General features: G+C 51.5%; 1 protein-coding gene across 2 annotated transcripts in view; it reads left to right on the top strand.

Annotated features, from left to right (window-relative positions):
• Window positions 1–13679, top strand: part of PRKCE (protein kinase C epsilon) — a 513463-nt gene that overhangs the window by 484756 nt on the left and 15028 nt on the right. For both annotated transcript variants that reach the window (XM_066267045.1, XM_066267046.1), the window contains 2 exons: window positions 124–312; window positions 4157–4303. In XM_066267045.1, coding sequence (XP_066123142.1) covers window positions 124–312; window positions 4157–4303 — 336 coding nt within the window. The remainder of the gene's footprint in view (window positions 1–123; window positions 313–4156; window positions 4304–13679) is intronic.

Here is a 13679-nt window from a genome sequence, read left to right on the forward strand (position 1 = left end):
ATGGCTCTGCTCAGGGAGGAGCAAGCTGGAAACGCAGGCATGGCACTTCCTGTGGGCACTTGTGGTGCCCGTGGCTGCAGACAGCAGTCTGCTGGGCTTTGACATCGTGTGTTTCCTGAACAGATCCTGCAGGAGTTGGAATATGGCCCCTCAGTGGACTGGTGGGCCCTGGGGGTGCTGATGTATGAGATGATGGCTGGGCAGCCCCCCTTTGAGGCCGACAACGAGGACGACCTGTTTGAGTCCATCCTCCATGATGATGTGCTCTACCCTGTGTGGCTCAGCAAGGAGGCCGTCAGCATCCTGAAAGCTGTGAGTTGTCACCCTGCACCCATGTTTCTGCTCCCCTGGCCTTCCCACCATCTCTCTCTCTCCTCCCTCCCTGCACACTCCCTTTCTCCCTCTCTCTGCCTCTGTCTGTCCTGTCCCATCCCGCCCCTCCACAATGGATGGAGGAGGCAAGGGCAGTCCCCACTGGGGGTGCAGGCCCTAAACAGAGGGCCACTGCCGAGAGAATCGGGTCCGGGTGGGTATGGTTCTTCTTGTGGAAAAAGGAGTGTGTTTGTGTTTCCTGAGGGGGCTCTGAGTACACCGGGTCCTCCAGTGAGTGTTTCAGAGGGAGCAAAACCAACCCAAACTGTGCTGGGGTCACCCCTGCTGCTGAGGCTCTGAGCTGGACCCTCCTTTTCTACCTGTTCTGTGGCCTCTCTTCCTCTGGGGCCTGTGACAGGGACGAGGGGAGGGGAGAACTGGGCAGGCACTGTGCTCCTGTGTCCACGGTAGCCTCACTGTGGCTGCAGAGCTGATCAGGAAAGAAGTGTCCGTAGATTGGGAGATCTATGCAGCTGTGCTGGGCTCAGACCTATAATATAATAATTTGTCCCCAACCCCGCAGATAATCCCTCCCATGTGAAAGTGCTTAATGCTCGCTCAAGGCAGCCATTTCTACACCATAAGACACGGTACTGAGGCACATAAGTGGTTACCTGTCTCCCTGGGGAAGCTCGGAGGCTGTGGTAAAGAGAATAGCAGACCCGTTTACCTGGGAAGGGTCACCCTGCTGGGCAGGACCCCGGTGCAGCCCAGGAGCATTGGCTTCAGTGCTGGCTTCTTTCACCTGCCAGGAAGCCCGACGGTCAGTAGTTGGCATTCCACATTCGCCAAATTTGCCCTCTCCTCGTGCCCTCTCTACCATGATTTCCTTTACTTGTTCTTTCGGTTACCTCCCTATATTTACCTAGTTATATGTATTTTACAAAGAAACTTTATATCATTATCATAAATGGAAAATCAGAATTATTTGCTATAACTACTTAACAGAATTCATCACATGAAAATGTTAAAAAGATCTAAAGTGATTCTGTAGGTGGCCAAGGGTAGGGGGTCACGTACCATATTTTGGAAAATGTCACATCAGAACATGTTACTTTTAGCTATAGTTGGGGTTTTTTTTCCTTCCTCTGTCCCTCACCTCATTCTTTCCCTCCCTATCAATTTCCCTTTCTTTCCCTTTTTCCCTTCTGTGAATTACTTCAGTTAATATTGAACTAGTATGTGTTGAGCACTCCCAATGTGCCAGGCACTGTGCTAGACGCTACATAAGTGCTGGTGCCTGTAACAGCAGCTGTCCCTTTCAGTGGAGCTTGCAGTCCAACTGGAGAAGGTGGGCAATACATAAAAAATAGTCTTTATGTGGTCGCAGTTGGTATAAGATTAGCAAAGGAGTCTGTTTATTTAGTCATTCATTTATTCAACGCATATATTTTGAGCATCTCGTGGGTGGCAGGCCCCATGCTCGTGCACCCCCGGCAGCTGGGACACAGCCCAGCAGAGCCGGCCACGCCCCCCAGGCTCCGAGCACCAGCCTGACACACCCTCCTGAGACCGGCCCTGCCAGCTCCCCAGCTGGATGACCCAGAGCAGTGTCCACGTCTGGAGATATTTTTAGTTGTGATAGCTTGGAGCAGGGGGTGCTACGGGCACTAGTGGAAAAAGGCCAGGAATGCTGCTCAACATCTTACAATGCACAGGGCAGCCCCTGTGACAAAAGTATCCGGCCCAAAATGTCACTAGCACAGAGGTTGGGAAACTTTGACCTACAGAGTCAGAAGCTTGGGATCATGCCTGTGTCACCAGTTGGTAACAGCGATGTCTTGGAGAGAAAACATCTTCCTTGTGAGAAGAGCCACTGGCTCAGGGGCTGCTTCCCGAGGCATCGAAACCTAAGTTTATACGTGGCCCTGATTTGTCCCCTCCCAGAATGGGAGGACAGGGAGAGTTCAGGAAGTAAGGAGCAGTCTTCTACTCCCTTGGCCTTGGAGCACTTCACTTCCTCATATTGTCACTTGATTTTAGGGTCAGGCTAGATTTTCCATGACTGGCTACTGAGCTGTGTCTCTGAGGGCTGCTGCCTATGTGACGGTGGTGAGGGCCCTAGCGAAGGCCATTGCCTCCTAGAGTGACGCAGGGTACAACCTGTGCAACAGTGAGTGCGGGTCCTGCTGCTTCCCTGCCTCGCTGCTGCGCCCTGCGCCCAGCGCCCGGCCTTCAGCCCCCTATCCACTCATGTCAGTGTGGTGAGAGTGCCAGTGGAGCCAGCGCTGAGGCAGGGGCTGGGAACGTCAGACTGACGTCTATATCACAGAGATGGCCAAGGGAAGGGGTTGTTTAGACAAATTATAATTTAAATAAGAAACATGAGGTCCCAGGTCTCCACAGAGGGGGAAATTCGGGGAGGCTTCACAGAGGAGGCAGCATTTTGACTAGTTTGTAGAGGGTGCATAGGCACTGGAGAAGGGCATCCAATGAGGGGACATGTAAAAGGCCAGCAAAATAGATTAGGTTCAGGCCAAGAAGTTTCTGTGTGCCAAAGTATGCAGCCGGGGGTTTATCCTGCCGGTGACGGGAAGCCATCGAAGATGTCTAAGCAGAGGTGACCCTGCTGACTTTTAGATTAGAAAGATGAAGTGTGTTGGTACCATTCCTAGCTCACATCTACTCACCACCCCTTGACTCTCTTATCTACGGCTCTCACCCCTCCAGTAGCATTTGGTCTGTGCCCATGCGGTTTGGTTTTAGGAATACCAGGTAAGAGATTGTAGGAGGCTCTCCCAATCTCTCTTGCTAATGAAGTCTGAACTTCTACCATTATAGATTTATTCCTTTGGTTTATGGCTTTTCCTCTTAAGTTTCTTTATATAAATACAGACTCAGCCTTCATGCTATGAAACTTAACACTTTGTCCCTCTTAATACACAGACATGCACACACACATACCTCTACCTTTATTTTGGGTGGCTATCAGAAATATTCCCACCTATTACCACTGATTTTTTTCCCAAGGTTATATTGTTACATAGCTACTCAGTTAAATTAATATTTGTCATCAAGACTGACTCATTTAATAAGAATAAGTTCTGCTGGGTGTTCAGGGTCATAAGACACCAGCCAAAAATATAACCCATCAATGTGGTTGTTATGGATAAGCATTAAGAAGCAATAAGCCTTTTTCTTGTTTTGATTTTTTTTAATCTGCATTTTTTTTTTTTTTGGCTGGAGATTACAAATTCAAATCTTTAAAAACCAGGAGGGCCCAGGTCCAGAAAAAGGAAAGGGCAGAAGGTACCATTGATAATTTACCTTAATAGGAATATCTGATCCTCTTTTCACACCTCGCAAAGGACCATTGACCTCTCAAATGTAAATGGTTTATCAGACCTCTGTCTCCCTGAAGAAAGGACTTTAGAATCTGAGGGGAGGCAGCATCAGTAAGAGCCTGCATTTCTAACCCCAGCTTGGTACCTTGCTGGCTCTTTGACCTTGGCCAAGCTGATTAACGTCTCTGTGCCTCAACTACTTACTCATAAAATGGGGACAATAATAGTAGCGCAGAGGGTTACATTTGACTGAAATGAATTTATACACACACACACACACACATACTTACACACACACTATCACATACTATATTTAGAATGGTGGTTGGCGCATAGCAAGTTCTATATAAGAGTTAACAAGGACCCTGCAGGGTAAGACCCTAAAAGTGCAGAAAGCAGTGACACTGAAGATGTTACCTTGGCTGACTTCTGCTTTCCTTCAAGGCCTGTGCCTGTTGGGCCTTGGTCACTAATTCTGTCCTCTGTCCTCATCCTCGCAGTTCATGACCAAGAACCCCCACAAGCGCCTGGGCTGCGTGGCAGCACAGAATGGCGAAGATGCCATCAAGCAGCACCCGTTCTTCAAGGAGATTGACTGGGTGCTCCTGGAGCAGAAGAAGATCAAGCCACCCTTCAAACCTCGAATTGTAAGTAGGGCCCAGAGCTCATCCCATCCCATGGGCTGGGCTTGGGTTCCATGCGTGGGGTGATGGTCTGAGGCACATCTTACAACCGCTATGACAAGGGCACAAGGAAGTCAGGACATTCCCTAAGAAAGGGTCTCTGCAGCCCTGAGAGTTTACTGTAGAAAATACACAGCCTACAGCCATAACCAAGATGGTGATTTCTATGGGCCACAGGAGGACCTTTTTATTAACTTTAATAGAGATTTGCTTACTTATTTTTATCCAAAATTACAGAGGATAATAGTTTTCCGTGTATGGCAGCAATATAAGGTTTCTTTATAAATACACAGGTTTGTTTTTTAAATGAGTCAATTTAGAGAAAAATGTTAACTAAGTAAGAGTTATTGTGTGGAACTAGCAGAGAGCATGAAGCTGGGACTCAGTGACTGACATTTGAGGACTGTCCCCCGGGAACCCCTAGGGAACCAGATCGGTAGGAGGCCAGTTCCTCAGGCCACGTCAGAGGTCCCCTGTCCCTCCTTGGTCCCGCTGTCCCTTCTGACTTCCATCCAGCTCAGCACACACTTCCTTCCAGGTTCTTAGGCCTGTTAGGATGTGGCCAGCGAAGGGATACAATAACGGGTGGAAGCTCAGAGCTTGGAAAGAGGAATAGAACTGTTGAGTCTGGCCTTGACTCAGAGCAAAGACTGTCTCCTGACAGCGACCTTGGAAGGGGACAAGGTTGGTGCTGCTCTCCTTGAAGAACGTGTGTGTGTGCGTGCACGCACACACACGTGTGCATATCTGGGGGGGATATCTTAATTCCATTGACTTTTAGCATGATGATGAGGCTGGAATTTTGGGTCACCAGCTGGCTTGATTACTGGGAGTTAAGAAGGATGTGTGATATAAGACTTTACCAGGCAGAAGCCCCCGTCAGCCCTCAGTTGCCCCCTTTGTCAGATGACCCCTCCTCCCTCACTACTAGGGGCACCAACGATCTCCTCTGCTGCGAGTCATCAGAGAGGACTCTCATTCTATTCCAGAAGGTTTTCTGGGGAGCGAGTATTGACTGCTGTGCTTCTCAGAAGTGTTCTGTTGGCGGGGTGGGGAGGGACTAACTCTCAGCTGAAGGGCATGGTCCAGGCCTCAGCCAGACTCTAGAGCATGGTGGGTGGACCGGCCCCAGACACTCAGCCTGTCATCACTCTTCATTTGCTTTCTTCTTTAGTTCTATGAGGTTTCACTGGCTAGCACACAGCTTGGCACAAGCTAGATTCAGGTCCACCTTCTTTCCTGGTTAACTTCACCCCCAGCCCAACCCATCTCCCCCATAGCTCAGCCAAGCCCGTGCTGGGGGGTTGGGACGGGAGCCACTGTACATGCCAGCCAGCGGAAGCCTGTCCTGCCCTTCCCGGGGTCTGTGCAGGTGGTCTAAGGACAAGGTCAACTCTACTCCTGGCAAAGTGAGGGGAAATTGGAAAGCCGAGGCCAAGTAGAGAAGGAAGAGAAACTAGAGTCTTGATAGGAGGGTGACATGTTAATTTGGCTTTAATCTAAGTTAATCAGCCCAAATAAAACTGGGAAATAGGGCAAAGTAAAGAATCCAGGCCAAACAAACAGAAATCCAGTACAAGGTCAAGGACGGATCGGTCAGCGCAGGTCTACTAAATGAGTTAACCATCAATTTGAACTTCAGGTCAACAAAACAACTTGAAGCTAAGCTTGCAGAGGGTTGGGGTGGGGCTGGAGGAGTAGCCCATCCTGTGACACTGAGGAGAGGACGGGCCCCATGGGACCATCAGCAGGAGTGTACAGGGGAGACAGGCTGGGGTCGGGCAGGGGCGTGCAGCAGGTCTTTGCAGAGAGGCTGCGTCCTTGCTAAGAGATCACAGGAAGCAAGCACTTGGGAAGATCTGTAGCGATAAAGATAAAAAGCACAAGGAAGTTTTTAAGTGTGGATTCACGGGGAAGCCTCTCACTGACACAGACTAGGTGGCAGAATGTTGTCCAAATCCAGCAGAGAGTGCTATGAGATCTCAGGAGGCTGAGAAGCTCTGGTCCCCAAAACCCTTCCCAAAGCCCTAGCAGTACTGGGGTTCCTTGCTGGGGTTCCGCCCTCTGGTCTGAACTCGGAGCCAAACGAAAGGGCAGACCTGAGAGGAGAGACATTTGGAGCAGCGCCAGGCTTCCCCAGAGCGAGGGAGAGGTGTGCAGAACAGTCAGGAGGTTTCTATGGGAGTCACATGATACAGGGAACAGGGAAGAGCGAGGAATAAAGCAGGAGGCTGAGCACAGGACCCGGCCCACTAGTCTGCAAGTTTCACTGGGCCCAGACAGGCAGAGAGCCCCAAAAAGTGTCCCTGGCCAGGAGTGCAGGTACTCCTGTGGGCAGGGGTGTGAGGGGGCCCTCGGATACCAGCAAGAGAAGTACATCCCTGGGTCGGGACCACCTGGGGGTTAGATGGGACTCCATCTCTACCTAGGGCACAAGGGACCTATGCTTTTTCCCTTGGACCTCCAGAGAAGCCCCCACCTGGGAGCAGAGGGCAACACTTGGTATGCTCCTTTTGCTGAGGGGCTCAGGTAGCCTCAGAGCCTTACCGCCCCCTGAGAGGACAGCAGTGAAAAAGGGAGGGGCTGTCCAGGAGCTCCCGCCAATCTCAGTGTCTTCGCCTTCCTGAAGCCTGATTTCATCACAGCCTGGGAATCAGCTTCTGTACCTGTTCCTATGCCCCACTCCACCCCAGAGTTACCCTCACCACTGTTGGGGGTCAGGGGCAATTATTCAGTTAATTTGAATTCAGTTTGGAGGAAAGAACTGGAACATCTGAAGGAAGAATAAAAATGGAAACGCACACTGTGCAACAAGGTGTTTCCGATCACATTTTGAGCTGAATGATACTGATCCTTACAGAGTTCTCAGCTACAGGTCTTTAAAGACAAGTTATTTAAATATCTGATCACATTTATATCCTTTGGACTAGAGATTTCTCTTTAGGGAAATACCACAATAAGGAAAGGAAAGAATAGTCCTCATCTAGTTGGCAGGCTGGAAAGGTGTCCCACCTCTGCCCCTAAGCTGAAAGCTCTTTTCTGAAAAACATGAATGGCACCACTCTGAGTCATCTGTGGGCGTGTGTGCAGCAGAAGCGAATTTTAAGTTGGGTTAAATCCCACCACAGCGATGCATATGCTGTACTTCTCATCACTGGAAGCCTTGCAGGACCAATGTGAAAACTTCTGTGAGGGTTTTATAAGCCTTCGCGCCCCTCCCCCACCCCTCACTGACTCAGGGTTAGCCCTGGGTGTGTGGGTCCCTGCCTGGCTCAGAAACCGGCGGTGAGGACAGCTCATGGGACAGGAAGTTCCATCACAGGACAGGCTCCCAGTGTCACATGACCTGAGGAGACATCAGGTGCCTCTCAAGGAGCGCTGGGAGAGAAAGGTTTTGAGGAGGAAACGAAGGAAAGCAGGCGTGGAGGGTGTCATCAGGAAGAAGCAGCCTGGATAGTGGGTGGCGGGCAGCCGGGGACGGAGTGAGGTGCTTGGAGCTTAGGCACAGACCCCAAGTCAAAGGGAGGACACTGGGAGAAAAGGGGGGGACAAGTCTGAGCAAACGGCCCGAGCCTTGCAGTTTGGTGGTGGCCCTAGAAGACACGGCGCATGTGCTCTAGCAGGCAGGGAAACCCGGGCACGGACCCCTGATCTCGGCGTCCGGTCAAGGGCCTGGGCTGTGAGGGAACAGCGGGTCTCCTCCGTCCTGCACTAGCTCCACTTGCTCCTTCCCGTGCCCACTGACACCACATAAGAATGCCACCCATCCCAGAAACCTGCTGAATAGCCACTGTCCTGCACCCCGGCGGGCCGTAGTGAATCTGGGGTGGGGCGTCTGTCTGATTCAGGAAGGACTTGGTTTTGCCTGGTGGCAGGTGCTGGAGGTGAGGCTGGGAGAGGGCAAGCCATCCCGTCGAGGACTTGAAAAGAGCCGAGATGCCGTGGCGTGTTTTCCAGAGCTCCCACCTATCCCCACTCCCATGGCATATAAATACTTGGATCCCCTTTTTGGCAGAACCTTGTGGTGGGCACAGTGAGCCCGCACTCTGCCCAGGCTGGCGCAGCAGGAGGCTGGGGCCCCGGGTCACCCACAGGGGCTGAGGCTATGGCAGGAGCTCAGCTCTGGGCCTGGTTCCCATGGCCTCCCCAGGACCGCCCCCTCTGAAGATAGCACAAAGGAGATTGTCCAGATTCACCACTGGAATTTGGCCTCTGGTCAGGTTCTATCACATACCTCCACGGGCTGCTGTCCCCTCCGGGCCTTTGCCTTCTTGGGATGTTTGCTAAACTGATATTTCTGCTCCCTGGCGCCAGAGCTTCCCCGTCTAACCCCTGCCCTGACTCCCGAGCTGTCACGAGTTCCCTGGGTGTCCTGCCTTCGGGTCTGTGTATGCTCCTTGCTCTGGCCCCTTCCCCAGGACGTTTTCAGTGGCTCCTGCGTCCATGTGGAGCTTGTCCTCGTGCTTCTCCTCCTGGCTGTAGCAGCCATTGCCCACCCTCCACTTTCCCTTTTCTCCTCCTCCTGTCCACGCTCACACTCCACTGATGTTGGGCAAGCAATGTGCCATCGACACTAAACCAAAGACTTTGTGCTGCCAGGTGCTCAGTTCAGTTTCCTGGGGGTGGCTGGCTTCAGAGCAGGGTGCACAGCAGTGGGTGGGGGAGTGGAAAAGCCAGAGAGGCTGGAGCCAAGGCCTTGGATGCTGGAAAAAGTCTCCAAGCATAGAATGCATTGGTCTGTCCCGCGGCGGATTTGGGTCCGAGATGATGGCATGATCTAGTTGCCAGTAAACGAAGCACGTTTGGCTTTTGTGTTTTTGGTGAGTTTGTCTACTCTGGGACCATACAGGGCAGAAGTGATATGTTTGGTGTGGTCGAAGGGCATCATCTGACCTTGCAGATCTTGCAAGTATTTTGTTCATTCCTAGCTTCCTTCCTGCATACTCCTCTCACCACACACACACACACACACACACACACACACACACACACACACAAAGCCTTAGGCTCTGAGATTATGGCTCCCCGGGTTTTGGCAACATATTGGGGGGAGCCAGTGGAGGAGCGAGAGACCTGCACCCCCAAAAACCTAGCCGTCCTCATTAAAAGCCAAAGGCAATGAGGGAAAATGCTGGCCAAGTAAACTTCTCTTGTGTACGTGTTCTCTCTTTTCAAGTTCGCTTCAGTGTGAATATCCCTCTTTAAGGTAAGGCCTCCAGAGTGGGGCGTCTGTCCAGGTAGGTGAGCCCTCAGGCCCGGTGGCGTGGAGGCCCCGCTCAACCTCATGCTCCGTTCATCCGGCCATCCACACTGCATGGCGGGACGCGAGGGAGGCCTTGCCTGCATGCTCCTGCATGACCGGGCCGTGCTGGGAGAAACCTGGGAAGTGGGCTCGAGACCCTCACACCCTCACCAGTTTAGTGGCCCGAGGAAGAGCCCCTTCCCCTAAAGTCAGCCCACCTGCCCAGAGACCACCTGATGGCAGGGACCACAAAGGCGCAGAGCCCAGGTGGTCGTTAGAGACTGCCCTCATCATCCCCCTGACAGAGCAGAAGCCGGGCCCAGACGGCGCCCCCAGCACTGTCCAGGCTGTAGTGAGAGCCCTTCGCCTCCCAGAGGCTGCAAGGGCCCTCGAAGAGCTAGGACTCCGGCACGGGGCTGGAGGGCATGGGAAAAGTCCAGGAGCCCAGTTTTGATAGTTGGCCCAGGTGGTGGCATGGGACAGTGGACATGGTACTGGCCTTGACTTCAGAGAGACTGAGGTTGAATAAACATGTTATTACAGGAGAGCCATGTGAACCTGCAGATTCACTCCACCTGCAGACTTCTGGCCTCCTTGCACCCTGACAACCTTACCTATAAAATGGGAATGAGAATACCCTCTCTGAGAATCATGAACAGGATTAGATAACAAGCCCGAGATGCTTTGCTCACTGTAAGTTCTCAGTAAATTTTAGCTCCTCTCTCTCCATTCACCATCCTCCCTCACCCAGTCTATCAAAGCCCCTCTTCCTCTTACCCCAAGATTCCCAGAATCAAGACTTAAGGACTGCAGGAAGTAGTGTGAGGTTTAAAGGCTGGCCTGTAGAATCAGATGCCACCAGGTTCCGGTTTGGGCTGCAGGATCTTGGGCAAGTCATCTCATCTCTCTGAGCCTCACTCCGCTGATCCACAGAGTAGGGACAGTAGTACCTACCGCACTGGATTGCTGTGAAGAGTAAGAATCCTAATTGTGTGTGTGAACTGTTTAGGACAGTCCTTTATGTGCAGTGGGCCCTCGGGATGGCGTGATGCTGACAGTGCTGGAGACAGTGGCGGTCTAAGAAGGGGGGAGGTGCAGACTGAACAATATTCCTGCTCCAAAAGGGGTGAAGGGGCCAGGAGTTCAGATGCAGGATGACACCATGTGGTCAGGGAAGGCAGCTGAAGACTGGCAAAAAAACATCATTCAGACTCTGCCAGAGAGCTTGCTGGGGCTTAAAATCTAAGTTGGGGGAGTCCTAGGAGAAGGGCGGCGATGCAAGACCATAGACGACTCCACCTAGATGCCAGAATTCCCCGCCCCTTGGAATAGCACCCCGGTTTCTCACACCGTCTGACCCTTCCCCATTATTCTGTGAACCTGCTCATCACCTTTCTTTCTTCTGCTTTTGTTCTCAGCGGTGTTTCTGCTGAGCATAGCTGTGTGGCTCTCGGTGCCCAGCCCTGGGATGGTAGCCATCAGTGGTGAGACTCCATGCTAGTACAGCAGGTTCCCAAGTGTTTCTAAGCCACACAGCCCCAGTGGGGCATCTTGACATAGCTTTCTCCACCTGTGAATTCTCATTGGAGGAGCGTTCCTGCAGCCTGGGGTGAGGGGGGCCGCCTGCACATCACTTTAGTTCTGCTCTCCCCCCACCATGTGGAAGGAGTGGAGTAGGAATTTGAGACCTAGGCTGGTATTTCTATAAGTACCAAAGGTTTCTAGGTTGGTATTTGACATCATGGGTTCATCAGACTAGTGAACATTGAATTTAATCTCTTCCCTGCTGCACTGGCACTTCTGGTAACACCCCAGCCTGGGCACATGGGACCGACTGGGCTGTGTCTGTGGGACGGAGGGAAGAGCAGGAGCAGTCAGGGAAGGTTCTCTTAAAGAGCTGGATCTTGGCAGAGAAAGCCAGGAAGAGTTAGGAAGAGTGGACTACGTGGGAAAAGGCATGGAAAACAGAGGCAGGATTCCGATAAGCTTTTTGGCAGGTAGTTATTGAGCATGCACTTTGTGCTCTCCGTGAAGCCCCGGAGGAGAAGGTTGACTTGAGAAAAAAAGCATCCCCTGCTATCACGTTAATATCACCACCCGGAGGAGTTTAGATGACAGGAGGAGATGCGTCACTAGACACTTGAGGAATACTAGGCAATAGGGTAAAATCTACGACTTGACCTTGGGAGGGGAGTCTTGAGGTCTGGTAGAGGACGGAGAGGAAGAAGTTTAGTAGAGGACAGGCTGGGAGGCGGGGCCTCTGTTGTCACAGGAGCCTCTTCCCATCTGGGGTCCTGTAGAAGATCCTGTCCAGGTGGGGCCATTTGAACAGTGCCTTCCTGCCCGTTTCTGCAGAGAAGGCTACAGGGTAGACCGGCAGCCAGGAGTGGAGGGGCAGTGGTCAGAGGCTGAGTAATGTGCATCAAAGTAAAAGCAGAAAGAACACTAAACCTTCCCCCTGGAGGGGCTCAGTCCTCTTTCCCTGAGGCCAGAATTTGCTCTATGAAGGGTGCAGGCACCAAGGGACATTTGACAAGCTGATTGGGTTCCCCTGCCGCCCACACCAGTCTCCAAGTTCAGGACCTGGATCCTCCAGGGCACATCTGTCATGGAGGAAAGAACCTCGTGGAAAACCCAGTTTTGCATAGGGGGGAACTGGTGCCCTGTTTATCCCGCATTGTGCGTGCTGGGGTAGCAGGTGGCAACAATAGGGTTTGGCCTAAGCATGACACTCAAATGATATTGTAGAATTCTGGGACCTGACAAACACAAATTGGTTTGTGAAAATTCATTAAGGTTCCACATTGGTCTCTTCCAAGTGAGAAGACCTGGCCTCTGAACCTGTATCCACTGACTCTCCATATTTTCTGGCTCATCCTATCCGGGATCTACTCCAACCACAAAGGAGTTTTCTTAGAGCTCAGAGCTTGGAAGTTAATAGTGGATTTCAGGTTTGTGAGCCCAGCCAGGTGTAGAGGGGGCTTGGGAATGACTGGGACAGTGAAATATGTTTCTTGCCTTAAGTATAGAGATGGGAAGATAAGCCAGAATAGAGCTTATCAACTGAGATGACTTAGAAAATAAGCCAGACCTTGACTTGGGGCATCAGGCAGACTCCCTGCCATTCCCCACAGCTGCTGGCCTCTCAGCTAGTGTTTAAAAATAATAGGGGGTCTCCTGGAGAGGCACACAGATTTGTACAACACATAGCCAGGCACCTGGGATCCGGCTGTTCTACCTGATGCCTCAGAACAGTCACCCCAAACATGGGATTCCAGGATTTAGCCCCGCCTGGGCCACCGGCAGGGAGTTAAGAGGAAAATGCTGGACAGAGCTGGGCACTAGTTTCTGCTATCAGCATCTGTGAGACCCTGAGCAAGTCCCTGGATTTCTCTGGTCCTTCCTGTAAAATGAGACCTAAGCTTTCTTCCAGCCACAGCCGCTCCATTTAAACATGCTCCGTGAGGACAGGGACTCGAGGATTTTTTTAAAAAATCAACATTATTGTAATAAAATTGACATAGAATAAAATCTACTCGTTTCAAGTATCCATTCTGATGCGCCTGAACGAATGGCCACACCCCGTGACCCTGAGCACAATGACTCCTAGGACGTGGCTCCCTGCCAGGTCCCAGGTGCCCTCTACCTCCGGCAAGTCCCCCATCTGCTCTCTGTCACTGGGCCTAAATCATCTTCACTCAGGTCAGAGAGAGAGAGCCATGTCCCTCTTTTGTGTCTGGCTTTTTCAGCTTCATGTGTTTGAGATGTGAGAACTCTATTTTTAAGTTTTTATTATGGAATAATTTCAAGTACATACCAAAGTAGAGAGGAAAGTTGAGAGAATGCCCATGTATCCATCACCCACATCAACTAGCCTGGCCTGGTTGATCTGTGAGGGGAGGGCTTTTTATCTGTTACGGTCTCAGCGGCGTCCTCAGCAACAGCTCCTGGCACATAGTAGGGCTTCGGTCTGTTTGTGGAATAAATGAATTGTGGAGATCTACAGGGTTTTTCCTGGAAAATGTTTCTCTCTTAGCTCCATCTCTGAATTCTCTTCTCACCTTTTATGGCCCGAGGCCGAATTCAGTGTCTGCCGGG

Source organism: Saccopteryx bilineata, chromosome 3 (genome assembly GCF_036850765.1).
Source record: "Saccopteryx bilineata isolate mSacBil1 chromosome 3, mSacBil1_pri_phased_curated, whole genome shotgun sequence".
Classification (NCBI taxonomy): Eukaryota; Metazoa; Chordata; class Mammalia; order Chiroptera; family Emballonuridae; genus Saccopteryx; species Saccopteryx bilineata.